Genomic DNA, 20638 nt, shown 5'->3' with positions numbered 1-20638 from the left:
TTTTTAGTCAGGGAGTGTGATACCTCCAGCTTTGTTCTTTTTTTCTCAAGACTGCTTTGGCTGTGCAGGGTCTTGTGTGGTTCCATATGAATTTTAGGATTATTTGTTCTAGTTCTGTGAAAAATGTCATGGGTATTTTGCTACGGATTGCATTAAATTTATAGATTGCTTTGGGTAGTGTGGACATTTTAGCAATATTAATTCTTCTAATCTATGTACATGGGATATCTTTTCATTTCTTTGTATCATCTTCTTTTCCTTTGTCAATATTTTATATTTTCAGAATGTAGGTCTTTCACCTCCTTGGTTAAGTTTATTCTTAGGTATTTTATTTTTTTTGGTGCGATTTTGAATGGGATTGTTTTCTTACTTTCTCTGATAGTTCATTATTAGTATATAGAAAAGCAACAGACTTCCATGTATTAATTTTGTCTCCTGCAAATTTACTAAATTCACTTGTTAGTTTAATATTTTATTGGTGGAGACTGTTAGGGTTTTCTATATATAGTATCATGTTATCTGCAAGTTGTAACAGTTTTACTTCTTCCCTTCCAATTTAGATTCCTTTTATTTCTTTCTTTTCTGATTGCTGTGGCTAGGACTTCCCATACTATGTTAAATAGAAGTGGCAAGAGTGAGCATCCTTGTCTTGTTCCTGATTTTAGAAGAAAAGCTTTCAGTTTAATCGTTGAGTATTATGTTGGCTAACGATTTATCATAAATGGCCTTAATTATGTTGAGATATGTTTCCTCTGTACCCACTTTGGTGAGAGTTTTTATCATGAATGGATGTTGAATTTTGTTGAATACTTTTTTTGCATCTATTGAGGTGATCATGTGATTTTTATCCTTCCTTTTGTTAATGTGGTATATCACATTGATTGATTTATGGGTGTTGGACCATCCTTGCATCCCTGAAATAAATTCCACTTGATCGTGGTATATGATCCTATTTATATATTGTTGAATTCGGCTTGGTAATATTTTGTTGATGATTTTTGCATCTGTATTCATCAGATATATTGGCCTGTAATTTTCTTTTTTTGTAATATCTTTTTCTGGTTTTGGTATCAGGGTAATTAATGGTGGCTTTGTAGAATGAATTTGGGAGTGTTCAGTCCTCTTCAATTTTTTGGAATAGTTTGAGAAAGATAGGTATTAGCTCTCCTTTATATGTTTGGTAGAATTCCCCTGTGAAGCCATCCTGTCCTGGACTTTTGTTTGCTGTGAGTTTTTTTTTTTATTACAGATTCAATTTCATTACTAGTGATTGGTCTGTTCAAATTGTCTGATTCTTCTTGATTCAGTCTTGGCTGTTTGTATGTTTCTGGAAATTTGTCCGTTTCTACTAGGTTGTCTAATTTGTTAGCATATAACTGTAGTATTCTCTTATGGTTTTTTTGTATCTCTGTGGTATGGGTTGTTATTTCTCCTCTTTCAGTTTTTATTTTATTTGGGTCCTCTCTTCTTGCTGGTGAGTGTGGCTGAAAGTTTTATCAATTTTGTTTATCTTTTAACAAAGCTCTTGGTTTCATTGTTTTTTGTTCGCTTTTTTTTGTTTGTTTAGTCTCTGTTTTACCTATTTCCTCTTTGATCTTTATTATTTCCTCCCTTCTGATGACTTTGGGCTTTGTTAGTTCTGTTTTTTAATTCCTTTAGATGTAGATTAGGTTGTTTGAGATTTTTCTTTTTTCTTGAGGAAGGCCTGTATCACTATAAACTTCCCTCTTAAAACTGCTTTTGCTGCATTCCATAGATTTTGGAAAGTTGTGTTTCCATTTTCATTTGTCTTGAGGTATTTTCTTATTTCCTCTTTGATTTCTTTATTGACCCATTGGGTTTTTTAGTAGCATGTTTAGTCTCCATGTGTTTGTGCTTTTCCCATTTTTCTTTTTGTATTTGATTTCTTGTTTCATACTGTTGTGGTTGGAAAAAATGCTTGATATAATTTGTGTCCTCTCACATTTGTTGAGACTTGTCTTGTGGCTTAGCATGTGATCTATCCTGGAGAACATTCCATGTGCACTTGAAAAGAAAGTACATTCTGCTGTTTTGGATGGAATGTCTTGTAGATATCTTCTAAGTCCAACTGGTCCAACATGGTATTTAAGACAACTGTTTCCTTATTGATATTTTGTCTGGATGATCTGTCCATTGATGTCAGTGGGGTGTTAAAGTCCCCTCCTATTATTGTATTATTGTCAACATCTCTCTTTATGTCTGTTAATATTTGCTTTATACATTTAGGTGCTCCTGTATTAGGTGCATATATGTTAATGAGTGTTACATCCTCTTCTTGTATTGATCTCTTTATTATTATATAATGTCCTTCTTTGTCTTTTGTTATAGACTTTGTTTTAAAGTCTGCTTTGTCTGATATAAGTATTTCTACTCCTGCTTTCTTGTCATTTCCATTTGCATGAAATATAAGAAAACTTTTAGACAGAGAAAAATGTAAATCTCTCTTTGGTGGTGGTGGTGGTAGTGTTAGTAATTTGGGAGAGTAGTGACCTGCCCATTGCTAAGGAATTCTCAAATATGTTAAGAGTCACTGCAATGAAAGAGTGACTTTAAAGGTTGATTGAAAAACGAGTAGCTTTTTTTTAATTAAAAGACTAATGTATGTATTAGCAGGCTTGGTTTTATTTTCTTAGCATTTTGTGAAAGACATATATTTTCCCATCATTCCCTTTGTGAAAGTACATATATTTAAAAGCTTGGGCTAAGAAGGGAGTGACTTAAACTTTCCTTTAATCTCTCTATGCTATATCTTCCTGAAAGCCCATCCTTTTTTTTTGTTCCATCATTTGTTTGTTTCTTCTTTAATTAAAGACTTGGTAAATATTCATCTGCTGGGTGCTGGAGATACAATGGTAAGCCAAAACAGACATGGCTGCTACCCTCATGGGGCTTGTGATTGACTGCAGGAAGCAGGCATTAATCAAAGAATCACACAAATAATTTACTGTACATTTTAATGGCAGTAACTGCTACAGGGAGGGCTATGAAGTTAGATAACAGTGGTCAGGGAAAGCTTCCCTGAGAAGATAAGAATAATTGTGCTGAGATCAAAAGGAAAAAATAAGTAAGGAAATGAAGTCAGGCATAGAGAATGGCAGTGTCCAAGTCTTGTGGTGGGAGTGAGCTAGCCTCCTGGAGGAGGAGCTGAGGAGTAGCTGGAGTGCAGATGGCTGGGGGGTCATGGCAAGAGAGGAGGCTGAGTGAGTAGGTGAGGGCCAACATTCTTAGAGCCTTCTACATTTTGGTCTTTATCAGGAGTTGCCGTGGGAGAAGCCATTGGAGAGTTTTAAGCAGGGATGTGACATGATCAGATCAGATTTGTATTTTGAAAAGAACACACTGGCTGCTGGGTGGAGAGTGGATTGGAGAGAGAGCGATAAGAGAAAATTAAACTAAATAATGGATATTAGATTTGTTTCCTAGTGCTGCTCTGACATCAGTTTCAGTAAGTAGGTTTTCATTTAGTTTTTGGGAGAAAATATAGGTGGGATAATCCAGCAGGTCTGCCCATGCTGTTTCAGTTAATCTCGTTGCAAAAGTAGTTATTAGAATGTAAAATGCAGTGGTTATTAAGTGACACTGAAGGAAAAGTAAGAAAAATAGTCTGGTTATTTTGAGACATTTTCTTTTTCTTTGAAAAATCTCGAAAGACTGACTTTTAATAGGCCTATTCATGTTACTTTTCCCCCCACTCCCATGGGGCTGGTAGCCAGACCTTCCACTGATGTGTGAGTGGGCCCCTGTTGACGAAGGTCTTAGTCACTAAACTACAGGGAGGGCCACACCTGGCTCTCCTTCCTGAGGTGAATGACCCGAGTTTTTGGACAAACTCTTTGGCCTTGGGCCAGTTGTTTTACTTTTTTGAGCCTTAACTATAAAATGAGGGGAGTGGATGGAATGCAGTCTAAGGTTCATTGCTGCTCTGACGTTCTTTTAGCCTGTGAGGTTTTTTCCTGCTTCCCTGCATGTGGTGCACCTTGTCTCATCCTGGGATTACTTAGCTGTAGCCGTCATTCAGCTGTTTGTACCATTTTGGGGGTGAACTGTATGGCTGTGGAACAGTATGTTTTTGATCTTTGTGTTGCACCATTTCAGTAGCTAGCATGTAACCAGGCTAATAGTTGATGTTGATTTTCAGAACGAAGAATAACCTTTGAATAGCTGAGTCTTGGCTGCCACATCCACAACAAGGATTGTTTTAATGAAGTCACCGACTGCTAGTGTTTTAAAAAATGAACTCTCTTTGAGGCTCATCAGCACTTTTTTCTTTTTTAATGTCATTCCCTTTTCTCTTACCCCTTATTGCCAATTTTATTTAATTCTATTTTTTTTTAAAATTATTATTTATTTATTTATTTTGGCTGTGTTGGGTCTTCGTTTCTGTGCGAGGGCTTCCTCTGGTTGTGGCAAGTGGGGTCCACTCTTCATCGCGGTGTGCGGGCCTCTCACCATCGCGGCCTCTCCTGTTGCAGAGCACAGGCTCCAGACGCGCAGGCTCAGCAGTTGTGGCTCACGGGCCCAGTTGCTCCGCGGCATGTGGGATCCTCCCAGACCAGGGCTCGAACCCGTGTCCCCCGCATTAGCAGGCAGACTCCCAACCACTGCGCCACGAGGGAAGCCCTAATTCTATTTTTAAAAAAATAAATTTATTTATTTATTTTTGGCTGTGCTGGGTCTTCGTTGCTGTGCGCAGGCTTTTCTCTCGATGCGGTTAGTGGGGGCTACTCTTTGTTGCAGTGCGTGGGCTTCTCATTGCAGTGGCTTCTCTTGTTGTGGAGCATGGGCTCTAGGAGTGCAGGCTCAGTAGTTGTGGCTTGCGGGTTCTAGAGTGCAAGCTCGGTAGTTGCGGCACATGGGCTCAGTTGCTCCGTGGCATGTGGGATCTTCCCAGACCAGGGATTGAACCCGTGTCCCCTGCATTGGCAGGCGGATTCCTAACCACTGCGCCACCAGGGAAGTCCCAGTAATTCTTAAAAAAAACAAAACAAAACAAAAAATCTCTGAAGAAACGTACTCCTTGTACAGCTGAAAATCTTTTGTTATTTCCTGTCCTTGCATCAACTTCCTGCTGCCAGAAATAGGTAGCTGAGAGTGGCTTCCTGACTTCTGGGAAGGGAGAACTTCCTTGTTCTCTCCATTCTGCTCTTGGGCTGTCACCTCTAATAAGTAGAATATCAGCTGTACCCCAAAGAGTGTTGTTATTAACCTTTGGCTAATGAAAGAAATTTTAGAAGTAAAAGTCACTTTTCTTCCAATTATACTTGGTGTAAGGTATGGTTATGGGACTAGGAAGACAGGAGTTTTGTAAAGTTTAAGTTATAGAATTTTTTTTTAATATAAATTTTATTGATTGATTTATTTTTGGCTGCGTTGGATCTTCGTTGCTGCGCACGGGCTTTCTCTAGTTGCGGCAAGCGGGGGCTACTCTTCGTTGCAGTGAGCGGGCTTCTCATTGTGGTGGCTTTTCTTGTTGCAGAGCATGGGCTCTAGGCGCGCAGGCTTCAATAGTTGTGGCCCGTGGGCTTCAGTAGTCATTGCTTGCGGGCTTTAGAGCGCAGGCTCAGTAGTTGTGGCGCACGGGCTTAGTTGTTCCTCGGCATGTGGGATCTTCCCAGACCAGGGCTCGAACCCATGTCCCCTGCATTGGCAGGCAGATTCTTAACCACTGCGCTGCCAGGGAAGCCCCAAGTTATAGAATTATAACTTAAGAATTATAATTTAAATTTATAAAAATGGAATGTTATATTTCCTTTAAACTAGTTTTTCATTTCTTTTAGACAGGAGGCCCAGATATAGCTCTATGTCCCAGTCCAATACGAGTTTGAATTACTTGCAATTATTGGTTTTAAAAACCCTGTGGTCACTTCTAAACAGTGTCATCAGCAAGTATTTGTAAGTACCTGGTTCTCCTTTGAAGTCAGCTAGCACGCCCAGAGGCTGTGTGGGAGCCAGAGCCAGTGTCTGACATGTCCCCTGCCTTTCGAGTGACCTGATTGTGCAGGAGATGTAGAGAAGAGGATGAGGTGGTGGAATATCGTGTGCAAAATGTGGGTCCTGAAAAGGATTCTCACAAGAGAAATTCACAGAGGTGGTTTTGGTTGGGCCTGATAGGGATGCAGTAGGATTCATACAAAGGACTGGAGAGGAAAGGCAGTTCCTGGTCTGGATAATTGCACAAGCTAGGGACGAGCTAAATGTAACCTGTTTGGTAAAGTGAATCAAGAAGAGTTCATGCTGGGGAGTCTGTAGAAAAGGTCAGAATTATGGCAGGCTTAAACAGTGTGATTCATTGCGATTTAATTGCAAGGACAGTGGGAATCAGTGAAGGTTTTTGAGAAAGGGTGTAGCATCATAAGACTAATGACGTCGGGGAAACAGCCTGGCAGCGTAGTGAAAGGCGAGTCTTGTACAGCAACACATCTCTGGTGGGGAATTCAGCTCTGTACATTTCCTAGGCATGGCTTGGCAGGAGGAGGAGTTTTTCAAAGCACTAACACACTGACATTTTCAAAATCAAAGCAATAGACCTTTACAGAGTGCTTACTCTATGCAACACACTGTATTGGGCCTGTGGAGCAGACAGAGAAGCAGGCTGTACCCCGGACACACATGCTTGAGGACATTACACCGTGAGCTTTTTGAGATGACCAAAAAGGAACTATCAGATTTAATGTTTTGTGTTTAAAATAAATTAAAAAAAAAAATTCTGTTTTCTAGGATATGGGATAACACCGGACTTGAGTTTTAAAAGTTTCAATGAGTATTACTGGGGGGGGGGGGCAACCTATTATTTGTTTAGAAGCAAGCTAATATTGATCCTTAAGTTGCATTTAGGAGTTGAAACTTTTTAGTAAGGGTAAGTCTTATGAAGCAGTTTGAATGTTTGCCTATATATCACACAGAAGCCATAAACATTCAGTCGTTCAGTTACAATAGCATTTCTTACATTCCAGAAGATAATTTAAACAGAAGATCCTGAATCCCTCTCTTAAGGGAATGCTTATTGTATTTTTCCCCCAGGACTTTTAGACAGTGTGGACCCAGGTTACTAGGATTATATCTGTTGTTCATCTATGAAAACGTCGAGTTTGTGGCTCTTCTTTGGTTATTTGTACTTTGTTGCTTAGGTCGCAAGTGAATTAAACAACAAACTGAAGTGAGACTACCTTTTCATAGCTTTATATCACTGTTTTTGAAAGAGATTTAGGAAATTACACAGGGTGTGAATTTGTTTTTTTTTATCACTAATGTATGTATATATATTTCTATAGTAAAACGTCAGTTTCTTTTGTTTTTATGTTGTACTGAAGTAGAATATAAAACATTCCTTGAAGGACAGAGCAGTTGGGAAGGGTCCCTAAATCAAGCAAACTTGTTTATTTAAGAAAGTTTAAGAGACATTTTGAAGCTAACAGTCTCAATTTAACTGGTAATCTTCTACAGTGTATCTTAAGTACTTGTGATAGATTTCTTTTTAGGTGGTGTTTGTTGAGCATGGATAGAATCATTAAACATTTCAAAGATGTGAAGAATGGATGGTAGTGAATGAATTTGCTTCTGTTTCGTCTTCTCTTTCCTGGTGTGGGGTGCTGTGCTGCCTCAGGGTTTGCCTTCAGCATCCCCTCCTAAGTCAGAAAATCGGAAGATGCTACCTTAGCTGTTTTTCTTTTAAATTATTATAGCTAAGAGTATCTAGCTCATGTTTTATTTCACCAAGTTTTTTAAAAAAGTAACTTTTAATAAGGAAGTTTTCTTTGTACATATTCTCCATTTTCTACATGTAGTCGAGCTTTTATCACACATGTTCAGAAACTCACTCCTGCCATTTCTGTTTCCCCTCTCTGAAATCCTCATCTCTCCATTTTGCCTCCTCCCCATCATCTTTTCCCTGTCACTCATATCTTCTTTCACTTTATTTCTAATTATTCTTTTCATCTCCTCTCAACTGTGACCAAGTATTCTTAGAAGTCCTCAAATCTGGAGTTGTTACCTTCCCTTCTCGACAAATACTCAGTAATGTGCTTCCCCCCACGTCTTCTTGTGGCTTGGTTTTGTCACTTTTCCCTGTCATTCTGTTCTCTTGATTCTATGTGGGATTCTCTATTCTGGGATCCTTTTCTAGTTTAAGGCAGTTTCTAAATCACTGACTGTAGTAGGTTTTCATACAAGTTTCCAAGTTGACTGTCATCCTTTCCTGCTTCCTGTTAGAAAATCTTAGCAGGTGCAAATCTGTTGAAGGGGCTGTGCTGTTTTTCAGGACTCTAATTGTGGTGGTGAATCTTAGTAAGCCCAACAGCTAGGTTTTCCCTGTGCTTCACTGCCACAGAAATTCAAATACAAACCATCATTGTTTTAAGAAGAAGAAGGTGATGGTGGTGACACTTGTTATGGAGTTGTGTTGCTCTTCAAGATTATTGACATTTTAGCTAGGTTGCATCTCCCTTGTCTGTAAATGACACTATCAGTTTTTGGAGGTTTGGTTAAATATAACTGATTTAAGTCAGTGATCAGGAAGCCTTTCACCTTTAAAACAGCTTGTTTTCCTTCCCCACCTCCCTTCTTCCTCAGCAGCCAGAACCTGATGAAGTAGCTGATCAGCAGCTCCGCATCTGGCTCATCCTGTGCTTCCTCACTAGGTTTTAACTTTCTTGGCTTCTGACCTCTTGCCTAACTTCTTTTTCTGTCTTGCTCTTGTTTCTTTATCCTAACACTGATGCTGCTCCAAAGATGCCTTTGGGCACATTCCGAGGCTGTGGCTTGTGTTTGCTCTGTGGACTCTGGCTAAAGCTCATCTCAGCAGCCTAGCACCTCGGCCGTTATTCTGATTCTGCTCCATGTGGCAGGAAGTGCCTCCACATCTCACACAGCCTGGCACCTGAGGAAGAAGGGTGGACAGATGCTATCTATGTAATCTCTCCACCACCGCCACTTCCAGTAGAAAGTAAATTCTTGTTTCATGAAACTACCAATTATTTTAGATATCTCAGAGCCTAATGGCACATTTTACTTTAAGGAGATACACATTAGTCCCCCCTTATCCAAGGTTTCAGTTACTGTAGTCAGCCACACTCTGAAAATATTAAATGGAAAATTCCAGAAATAAACAATTCATAAGTTTTAAATTGAGTACTGTTCTGAGTAGTGTGGTGAAATCTCACTGTCCTGCTCCATTCCACTTGGGACATGAATCATCCCTCTGTCCAGTGTGTCCCGGCCGTTAGCCCTCTTGGTTATCAGGTTGGCTGTTGCAATATCACAGTGCTTGTGTTCAAGTGACCCTTATTTTAACTCATAATGGCCCCAAAGCACAGGAGAAGTGATGCTGGCAATTCAGATATGCCAAAGATATGCTGTAAAGTACTTCCTTTAAGTGAAAGGGGTGAATGTTCTTGACTTAGTAAGAAAAGAAAAAAAATCATATGCTGAGGTTGCTAAAGATCTATGGTAAGAAGGAATCTTCTATCTGTGAAATTGTGAAAAAGGAAAAAGAAATTTCTGCTAGTTTTGCTGTTGCACCTCAAACTATGAAAGTTACAGCCACAGGGCATGATAATTGCTTAGTTAAGATAGAGAAGGCATTAAATTTGTACAGTAAGATATTTTGAGAGAGAGGTTACATTCACATAACTTTTATTACAGTATAGTTATCATTGTTGTATTTTATTATTAGTTACTGTTAATCTCTTACTGTGCCTAATTTATAAATTGAACTTTATCATGGGTATGTATGTGTAGGAAATAACATGGTACATATAGGTTTCGGTACTATCTGTGGTTTTAGGGATCCACTGGAGGTCTTGGAATGCATCCACCATGATTAAGGGAGGCTTCTGTATATACAGCAGTGATAGGGTTTTCTAGTCTTAGGAATTCATTCGTTTGATATCAGAAAACCAAAGGGTGTCTAGATATATTTGGGTATGATTCGTTTTCAAAGCAATTTTTTTCTTGAGAAGGACCGATTTTCATGATGTTTCACTTTGGAGATGAGTGCCTATCTTTTTTTCTGTGTCAGTTGTATTTTACATAAGGCCTGTGTAACTCCTGTTATTCTCCAGACTTGAGCTTAGAAGCAGTTTTCTTTCCAAAGCTTTCCTGTATGTTTGGGCTTGACCTGTCTCCTGTGTACTCAAACACCCCACACTTGCCCTAATGCCTATCAATTCATTTTGTAAGTACCCATCAGCTTGTCTCTTTCCCCAGTTCCACTGTAAACTCCTTGCTATCACGGACATTGTCTTGTTTACTGTGGTAAACTGACATAGTCCTTGGTGCCCAGTACGCACTTTAGATATTTGATGAATGAGTGAATAAATTCAGATTTTGCTAAGTAGCAACTTTATTTATACCATTATTCTGAAAGACTTTTCCTTCTATAGTCCATTCCCTCATTAGATTTCACATAATAGGAATATAAACTCACCATGTAGACTTTGGATATGGGCTGCTAAAACAAGTTTCTGTTATTTTTATTACCGGATTTTATTTGTAGCCCTCTTCTCCTCACCTAAAGTCACTCAACTTCTTGTGAGCATGCACACTTGGAATGAAGAGGTAAGGGCCAGAGTCAACAGACATAAACTGGCTGAATGATAAAAAGGTTGGTCAAATCTCTCTAGTCTGTGAGTGCTGTTTTAAAAACATGTTATTGCTAGAGACAGAAAGATAAAAAATTGAACACTAAAACTAAGCATGTCCTTGATCTATAATGTGGCATTAGACTCCATGTGACCTAACCCAGGGTGCGGCTGCATACTGGTTTGGCAGTGTTTTTACTCTATTAGTTAACTAACATCAGCTAATAAGCCAGTAAGGCCAAGATAATTATGAGATAGCCAGCAGGTGTTATGCTAGAAGGTTTGGATCAATGAGTAATTATAATTGAAGTTAAATGTAATTAATTATGTGATTTGGAGGCATTCAAGTGTAATTCCACTTGAGTTCCATCTTGAAACCAGAGCACTAGGAAGGATTATTGACGAAAGGAAAATAGACATAAATATGCACTTGACTCACGTTTGAGCTGTGTCCAGATGACCTGGTCACCGTAGGAAACCTGGATGGCCCTGCTGACCCCAGCATCCCTCTTCTCCTTCTCGCCCATGCTTCTTGTGCTACACACCCCGTTGTGCTTTGCTGCTTCATGTTTCTGTCCAGCAGCATCTGCTGTTCTCTCTGTGTGGGGTTCTCTTGTCCTTCTCCATCCAGCTAACACTTACTTGTGTTTAGAACTCGGCTAAGGGCAGTAGCTGCAGGACACCTTTTCTGACCCCCAGTCTGATTTAGATGCTCCCCTGTTCCCCTAGCATCTTCACTCTGGCGCTTTCCACTTTGTCCTGTAATCCTTGCATTGTCAGTCCTTTCTGCTAATCTCCTTAATGGCAGAGATGATCTTGCAGGGCTTTGTTGAATTTGATTTTTTCTAACTATTCTTGTAGAGGTAGTGCTAAAAACCCACTAAAACTGGCCCTTTTATAAACTATATATAGAACTTTAAAAAATAGCTTCTAGTATACAGTATGTCAAATAATAATTGGGTGTTGTTTCTTTCTTTCTATTCCCTGTTTTATTCAAGCCTTAACAAGTCTTAAAACCACATAGCTTTAGATGGTTTTGTGAGCCAGACTCCATAGATTTGAATCCTGGCATTGCCACTAGTGGTGACTTCAGGCTTCTTATTCATCTTTTCCTTGGTTTCCCCAGCTATACATTTTAAGGGTAAAAATCACAATAACATGGATCTCATAAGATTTTGGTAGGGTCTAAGTGAAATAATACATGCGAGTGGAGCTCCTGTATAACACCTTCCTGAAAACACCACTGAGTTCCCCCTGCTTAACTTGTGAACCCATGGAATTCATAGAATTGCAGAGTGATTTTATGTGCGCAGAGCAGACTGTAGACTTTGTCAGTTTTCCACACTGATCTGGAGGAATTACAGCTGAGTGATGGCCACCTCTTGAGTCTAACACGTGACCTGCCTGATGTCTCATATGGCAACTTACAGGGCACAGCGAGCTCATCACCAGGATGCAGTCCTCACCAGGGCTGTGCTGGCCCCTTTTCTTACAGTTTCTCCTAGACTGGAGGGAAAGTGAGTACCAGTAGGATCTCCAGAAGTTTTGGTGTGAACTCTGCAGAAACAAGTTTATAAGCAGTGTCGAAAAGTGGAACACTCAAGGACTGGGTTAAGCTCCTGTGAAAATGTTGCTTGTAAGCTACTAGACATGACAAGCTATCAGGCACCCTTGTAGGAAATAGTCGGAATAGTTGAGGAGGTGGCCCAGCGTGACCTATGTACACTATACACATAAATTCAGTGCGAGGATATTTGAGGTGCAGAAAGGACTTTGGGTTCATTGCACCTGTTTCATTCATTAATGACATGATTACCAGCAAGGTTGGTGTTAGAGTGGAGCCCTCTTCCTTGTTCTGGAATTAGCGCCAGCCACCTTTTTTGCCAAAAAGATAAATTCTGTGACATTCTTATTTAGCTGGGGAGTCTCATCTAGCAGCTTGTATAGCATGTGAAAAGTGTTAACTACATGCTTTTTTTTTTTTTTAAATTAGTTAATTAATTAATTTATTTTTGGCTGTGTTGGGTCTTCGTTTCTGTGCGAGGGCTTTCTCTAGTTGTGGCAAGTGGGGGCCACTCTTCATCGCGGTGCGCGGGCCTCTCACTATCGTGGCCTCTCTTGTTGCGGAGCACAGGCTCCAGGCGCGCAGGCTCAGTAGTTGTGGCTCACGGGCCTAGTTGCTCCGTGGCATGTGGGATCTTCCCAGACCAGGGCTCGAACCCGTGTCCCCTGCATTAGCAGGCAGATTCTCAACCACTGCGCCACCAGGGAAGCCCACTACATGCTTTTGAATGTATTAAAATGGATATTTTAGAACTGGAGGTATAATTATGTGTGCTGAATAATTGTTTTAAGGTAACAAAATGCTTTTTAATTTTATGTGTGGTAATATTTTCAGACCTTGAAGAATGAGATATTTTGCATTTGGAAAATGTTCTGATTAAGTTAAACTTCAAATGCTCAAATGCCTTTCGAGCAGCAGGTGTAGTTGAATGTAATTTTACCTTTGCTTGATGACCCAGGACATTTTCTATGTCTGTATAGTTTTGATACTTTGACCCAATTTAGTTTTCTCCACGTGTTTTATTTTGTCTTTATCTTAGTGTCATCTGCCACTTCTGCTGATGCAGTTCTTAATGCAAACAGCCTCCCCTTTTACACCCCATTAATGGTTTGCTGCCAGTAATTTTTATTAGGTTGAGAAATCAGTAATCAAGTTGGAAAGATTTCTCTGTTAAACAAAGGCAAGATTCTGAGTGAGGGTCAAGGCATGTTGATGTATGTCATGACTGTTTTCTGTGTGCTTCATGTTTGGGTATCCTGTTTTTAAGGATGGCAATTTTTAGTCAGTCTTAACTTCAGAAAATTGGGCTTTTACTGTAAAATTTTTGCGTAGGGTGTTCAATACACTTACTCTTGTTATCATTAAAATTATTCTCTCCCTGTTTTGTAAACAGTCAGAATTTGCTGTGTGATGTCACAATTGTGGCTGAAGACATGGAAATCTCTGCTCACAGAGTGGTGCTGGCCGCCTGTAGTCCTTACTTTCACGCCATGTTTACAGGTATGAAATGTTTTAGTTACAGATGTTTATAAAATGTATACAGATCTGGGCTTTTCTTTCCATATTTTCTTTCCTTATTAACATTTTACTGTTATGAAGTTAAGCATTGTAATAGAAGAAAATGCTCTTGCTTTGTTTTAAATTACTCCTCATCTTTGTTTTTCGTTCTTGTAATGGTGTTGTGTACATACATGTGTCCATTACATACATGTATATGTTACATACAAATACAATTTTATGCTCAGTTTCCCCCCTTTACATTTATATTTACATATATTGGCTAAGTTTGCCTTCTTGCCATTTATAACAGCCTTTGGCACTTTCTTATTTTGACAAAAGTAAATTGCTTTTACTGTTTCACATTTCTTCAAATGATTTTCACATTTGCCTCATCCAGTGTTTATAGTGAACAAAGAGATGTTTATTTAATGCCTTTTGATTCAGAAATATAAGAAAATAAAGTGGACACTTAGGCAACTATAAAAATACATAAAATGATTTTAATATTTCTGGCAAAAAAGCAATTTGTGCCTGCCACACTGGAAGCCTTTAAAAATATAGTTGATGTACAATATTATGTTTCAGGAGCACTATATAATGGTTTGACATTTGCATGCTTTATGAAGTGATCACCATGATAAGTCCTTTAACCATCTGTCCCCATACAAAGTTACTATAATATTATTGTCCTTATGCTGTATATTACATCCCCATGGCTTATTTACGTTATAACTGGAGGTTTGTATCACTTAGCTAGTCACCTGATTCTCCCACCCGACCCCACCCCCACCATACTCCCCTCTGTGAACCGTTTGTTCTGTTCTGTTGAGTCTGTTTTCATTTTATTTTATTTATTTATGTTTTTATTTCACATATGAAATCATTTGATATTTGTATTCTCTGTCTGACTTATTTCACTTAGCATGATACCGTCTAGGTCCATCCATGTTGTTGCAAATGGCAAGATTTCATTCTTTTTTAAGCCTATTAATATTCCATTGTATATATATATATATATATATATATATATACACACCACATCTTCTTTATCCATTTATCTATCAATGGACACAGGTTGCTTCCATTTGTTGGCTATTGTAAATAATGCTGTGGTGAACATAGGGGTGCACATATCTTTCCAATTACTGTTTTTGTTCAGAAGTGGAATTTCTGCATCATATGGTAGTTCTATTTTTAATTTTTTGAGGAACCTCCATACTGTTTTCCATAGTGGTTGTACCAGTTTACAATCCCACAAACAGTGCACAAGGGTTTCCTTTTCTTTACATCCTCACCAATATTTGTTATTTGTTATCTTCTTGAAAATAGCCATTCTGACAGGTATGAGGTAGTATCTCATTCTGGTTTTGATTTGCATTTCCCTGGTGATTAGTTATGCTGACTATCTTTTCACATGTCTGTTGGCCATCTGTATGTCTTCTCTGGAAAAATGTGTATACAAGTACTCCTCCCATTTTTCAATTTTTTTTTTTTTTTTGATGTTGAGTTGTATGAGTTCTTTGTATGTTTTGAATAGAAACTCCTTACTGGGTAGTTCATTTGCAAATACCTCATTCCATTTGGTAGGCTGCCTTTGTTGATAGTTTCCTTTGCTGTGCAAAAGCTTTTTAGTTTCATGTAGTCCCATTTGTTAATTTTTGCATTTTTGCCCTTGCCTGAGGAGAAAGAGCCAAAAAATATTGCTAAGACCATGCTGCCTATGTTTTCTTCTAGGACTTTTATGGTTTCAGGTCTTACATTTAAGTTTTTAATCCATTTTGAGTTTATTTTGTGCATGGTGTTAGAAAGTAGTCCAGTTTGATTCTTTTGCAGTAGCTGTCCACTTTTCCCAGCATCATTTATTGAAGAGACTGTCTATTCCCCACTGCCTCCTTTGTTGGAGATTAATTGACCATATAAGTTTGGATTTATTTCTCTACTCTCTATTCTGTTACATTGATCTATGTATCTTTTTTTGTGTGTGCCAGTACCAGACTGTTTTGATTACTGTAGCTTTGTAGTATAATTTGAAATCAGGGAGCATGATACCTCTAGCTTTGTTCTCCTTTCCCAAGATTGGGGTCTTTTGTGTTTCCATACAAATTTTAGAATTATTTGTTCTAGTTCTGTGAAAAATGTCATGGGTATTTTGATAGGGATTGCATTGAATCTGTAGATTGCCTTAGGGTTCATGGTCATTTTAACAATATTGGTTCTTCCAACCCATGAGCACAGTATATCTTTCCATTTGTTTGTGTCGTCTTCAGTTTCTTTCATCAGTGTCTTATAGCTTTCAAAGTACAAATTTTTTGCCTCTTTGGTTATATTTATTCCTAGGTATCTTATTCTTTTTGATGAAATTGTTAATGAGATTGTTTAATTTCTCTTTCTGATAGTTTGTTATTAGTGTATAGAAACACAACAGATTTCTGTATTACATTTTTATCCTGGATCTTTACTGAATTCATTTATTAATTCTGATTTATTTGGTAGCGTCATTAGGGTTTTCTATATATGGTATCATGTCCTTTGCAAACAGTGACAGTTTTACTTCTTCCTTTCCAATTTGGATTCCTTTTATTTATTTTTCTTCTCTGATTGCTGTGGCCAGGACTTCCAAAACTATGTTGAATAAAAATGGTGAGAGTGGACATCCTTGTTTTGTTCCTGATGTTAGAGGAAATGCTCTCAGCTTTTCATCATTGAATATGATGTTAATTGTGGGCTTGTCATATATGACCTTTTTTATATTGAGGTAGGTTCCCTCTATGCCCACTTTCTAGAGAGTTTTTATTATAAATGGATGTTGGATTTTATCAATAGCTTTTTCTGCATCTATTGATATGATCATATCATTTTTATTCTTCAGTTTGTTAATGTGGTGTATAACATTGATTGATTTGTAGATATTGAACCATCCTTGCATCCCTAGGATAAATTCCACTTGATATGGTATATGATTCTTTTGACGTATTGTTGAATTCAGTTTGCTAATATTTTGAGAATGTTTGCATCTGTGTTCATCAGAGATATTGGCCTGTAATTCTACTTTTTTGTGGTGTTTTTGCCTGTTTTTTGTTAGGGTGATGCTGGCCTTATAGAATGTGTTCCACAGTGTTCCTTCGTCTTCAATTTTTGGAATAGTTTGAGAAGAATAGGTGTTAACTCTTTAAATGTTTGGTAGAATTCACCTACTGGTCCTGGACTTTTGTTTGTTGGTAGTTTTCTAAATTATTGATTCAATTTCATTACTGGTAACCGGTCTTTTCATATTTTCTGTTTCTTCCTGATTCAGTCTTGGGAGATTGTATGTTCCTAGGAATATATCTATTGTAAATTGTCCATTTTGTTGATGTATAATTGTTCAAAGTAATCTCTAACAATCCTATGTATTTCTGTGGTTTCATTTGTAATTTCTCTTTCATTTCTGGATTATTTATTGGGCCTTCTCTTTTTCTTATGAGTCTGGCTAAAGGTTTATTAATTTTGTGTATCTTTTCAAAGAACCAGCTCTTTCATCGATCTTTTCTGTTTTTTTAGTCTTTATTTCATTTATTTCTGCACTGATATTTATTATTTCTTTCCTTCTTCTAACTTTAGGTTTTGTTTATTCTTCTTTTTCTGGTTCCTTCAGGTGGAAGCTTAGATTGTCTTGAGATTTTTCTTGTTTCCTAAGGTAGGCTTGTATGGCTGTAAACTTTCCTCTTAAAACAGCTTTTGCTGTGTTCCATAGATTTTGGATTGTTGTGTTGTTGTGTTTGGATTGTGTTTCTTTTTCATTTGTCTTCAGTTTTTTTTTTATTTCCTTTTGATTTCTTCAGTGACCCATTGGTTGTTCAGTAGCATATTGTTTAGACTCCATGTGTTTGTGTTTTTTCGTTTTTTTTCTTGTAGTTGATTTCTCTCCTCATACCATTGATATGATTTCAGTTATCTTAAATTTATTCAGATTTAGTTTGTGGCATGTGATCTGTCCTGAAGAATGTTCCACGTGCACTTGAAAAGTATGTGTATTCTGCTGCTTTCGGTTGAAATGTTCTATATATATCAATATTTATGAAATCTCTCTAGTCTAATGTGTCACTTAAGGCCGTGTTTCCATATTGATTTTTTTTTTGGATGATCTGTCCATAGATGTAAATGGGGTGTTAAAGTCCCCTACTATTATTGTATTACTTTCAGTTTCTCCCTTTATGTTTACCTGTATTTGCTTAATGTATTTAGGTGCTCCTATGTTGGGTGCATATACATTTACAGTTGTATCTGCTTCTTGGATTGATCCCTTGATCATTAAATGGTAATGTCCTTCTTTGTCTCTTGAGAACATCTTTGTTTTAAAGTCTGTCTTGTCTATAGAGACACAGATGTAAAGAACAAACATATGGGCACCAAGGGGGGAAAGCGGGGGCGGGGGTGGTGGTGATGGGATGAATTGGGAGATTGGGAGTGGCATATATACACTAATATGTATAAAATAGATAACTAATAAGAACCTGCTGTATAAAAAAGTAAACTGAAATAAAAAAAAATAAAGTCTGTCTTGTCTGATGTACATTTGCTACCCCAGCTTTCTTTTCATTTGCATTTATGTGGAATATTTTTTCCATCCCTTCATTTTTAGTCTGTGTGTGTCTTTAGATCGGAAGTGAGTCTCCTATAGGTAGCATATAGGTGGGTCTTGTTTTTTTTTTAAATAAGAAATACTCATTAACTTTTTCTTTTTTTTAAATTTTTATTTATTTATTTATTTTATTTTTGGCTGTGTTGGGTCTTAGTTTCTGCGCGAGGGCCCTCTCCAGTTGCGGCAAGAGGGGGCCGCTCTTCATCACGGTGCGCGGGCCTCTCACTGTCGCGGCCTCTCTTGTTGCGGAGCACAGGCTCCAGACGCGCAGGCTCAGTAATTGTGGCTCACGGGCCCAGTTGCTCCGTGGCACGTGGGATATTCCCAGACCAGGGCTCGAGCCCGTGTCCCCTGCATTAGCAGGCAGACTCTCAACCACTGCGCCACCAGGGAAGCCCGGGTCTTGTTTTTTAATCCATTCAGCCACTCTGTCTTTTGATCAGAGCAGTTTGTTCATTTACATTTAAAGTAATTATTGATAAGTATGTACTTATTGCCATTTTGTTCATTGTTTTCTGGTTGTTTTTATGGTTCTCTTTTGTTCCTTTTTTCTTTTGCTCTCCTCTCGTGACTTGATGACTCTCTTTAGTGTTATGTTTGGATTCCTTTCTTTTTTGTGTGTGTGTGTGTGTACATCTTTTAAAGGTTTTTGGTTTATTATTACCATAAGGTTCATATATAACAACCTATGTGTATCTGTATATGTGATTATTTTAAGTTGAGGATCTCTTCAGTTCTAATGCATTGTAACAACCCTGTATTTTTAGTTCCACCTCCCCATATTTAATGTTTTTGATATCATATTTTACATCTTTTTCTTTTGTGTACCCCTTAATTATTTATTGTGGATATAGATGATTTTACTACTTTTGACTTTTAACCTTCCTTCTATCTTTATAAGTTGCTGATCTACAACTTTTACTATATGTTTGCCTTTACCAGTGAGAATTTTCCTTTCCTAATTTTCATGTTTCTAGTTGTGGTCTTTCCTTTTTCACTTAGAGAGATTCCTTGAACGTTTCTTGTAAAGCTGGTTTAGTGGTGCTGAACTTTTTTAGCTTTTGCTTATCTGCAAAGCTCTTTCTCTGTCCTTCAAATCTGAATGAGAGCTTTGCAGGTAGAGCATTTGTGGTGTACATTTTATCCTTTCATCAGTTGAAATATATCATGGCCGTCCTCCTGGCCTGTTAAGTGTCTGCTGAAAAGTCAGTTGATAGTCTGTGGGCATTCTCTTGCTGCTTTTAAGATTTTCTCTTTATCCTTAATTTTTGCCATTTTAATTATAATGTGTTGTGGTGTGGACCTCTTTCAGTTCTTGTTTGGGACTCTGTACTTCCTCTACCTGGATGTCTGTTTCCTTCCCTAGGTTAAGGAAGTTTTCACCTGCTATTTCTTCAAGTAAGTTCTCTGCCCTTTTCTCTCTTCTTCTGGTACCCCTATAATGTGAATGTTAGTACGCTTGATGTTGTCCCCGAGGTCTCTTAAACTACCCTCATTTTTTCAAATTCTTTTTTTTTCTGTTCATCTTGGGTGATTTCCACTAGTCTGTCTTCCAGATTGCTATTCCACTCCTCTGTATCATCTAATATACTGTTCATTACTTCTAGTTTTTTTTTTCTTTTTTGGTTATTTTATCTTTGGGTCTGTTTGGGGCATCTTTGTATTTTCTAACTACCTATCAGTTAAAATTCTCACTGTGTTCATTCAGTTCTTCTCCCAAGTTTGTGGAGCATCTTAATGATCATTACCTAGAATTCTTTATCAAGTAGATTGCTTTTCTCCATTTCATTTAGTTCTTTTTCTGAGGTTTTCTCTTGTTCCTTTGTTTAGAACGTATTTTGCTTTCTTATCATTTTGCCCAATTTTCTGTATATATTTCTGTGTATCAGGTAGGTTGGTTAAGTTTCTGGATCTTGGAGAGGTGGCCTTATGCAGTTGACATCCTGTGGGGCCCAGCAGCTCACTCCCCTCCTGTTCAGAGCTGTATGCTCTAGGGGTACCCCCTTTAGGGGTACCCCCTGTGTGGGCTGTGTGACCCCTTTTGTTGTGGTGGGAAGAGTACTGTGGGTGGTCTGGTAGGCAGGGCTGGCCCCTGGCCTGGTTGGCTGCAAGGCTGTGCCTTGCACAGTGGCTGTGGTCAGGCTGGAGGGTGGGGTAGGCTTCCCACGCGGCTGTCTGTATGGTCTGATTGGGGCACACAGCTGCTGCCAGCCCACTGGTGGGCAGGTAAGCCCCTGGCACTAATAGTCTATAGGGTGGACCCCAAAATGGCACTTGCTAGCACCAGTGTCCTAGTGGTAGAACGAGCTCCCCAAAATGGCTGCCACCAGCATCAGTGACCCCAGGGTGAGCTCT

General features: G+C 38.4%; 1 protein-coding gene across 2 annotated transcripts in view; it reads left to right on the top strand.

The window, feature by feature from the left end:
• The window catches only part of KLHL2 (kelch like family member 2), a 126297-nt gene that overhangs the window by 13879 nt on the left and 91780 nt on the right, over positions 1-20638 (top strand). The window contains exon 3 of one of the 2 annotated variants that reach the window (XM_057547291.1): positions 13556-13662. In XM_057547291.1, coding sequence (XP_057403274.1) covers positions 13556-13662 — 107 coding nt within the window. Of the gene's footprint in view, positions 1-13555; positions 13663-20638 lie in introns of those variants that run through there. The other variant, XM_028165073.1, reaches the window with a different exon arrangement.

Source organism: Balaenoptera acutorostrata, chromosome 5 (assembly GCF_949987535.1).
Source record: "Balaenoptera acutorostrata chromosome 5, mBalAcu1.1, whole genome shotgun sequence".
In the NCBI taxonomy this organism is placed as follows: Eukaryota; Metazoa; Chordata; class Mammalia; order Artiodactyla; family Balaenopteridae; genus Balaenoptera; species Balaenoptera acutorostrata.
This window is presented reverse-complemented; position numbering and strand designations above follow the sequence as displayed.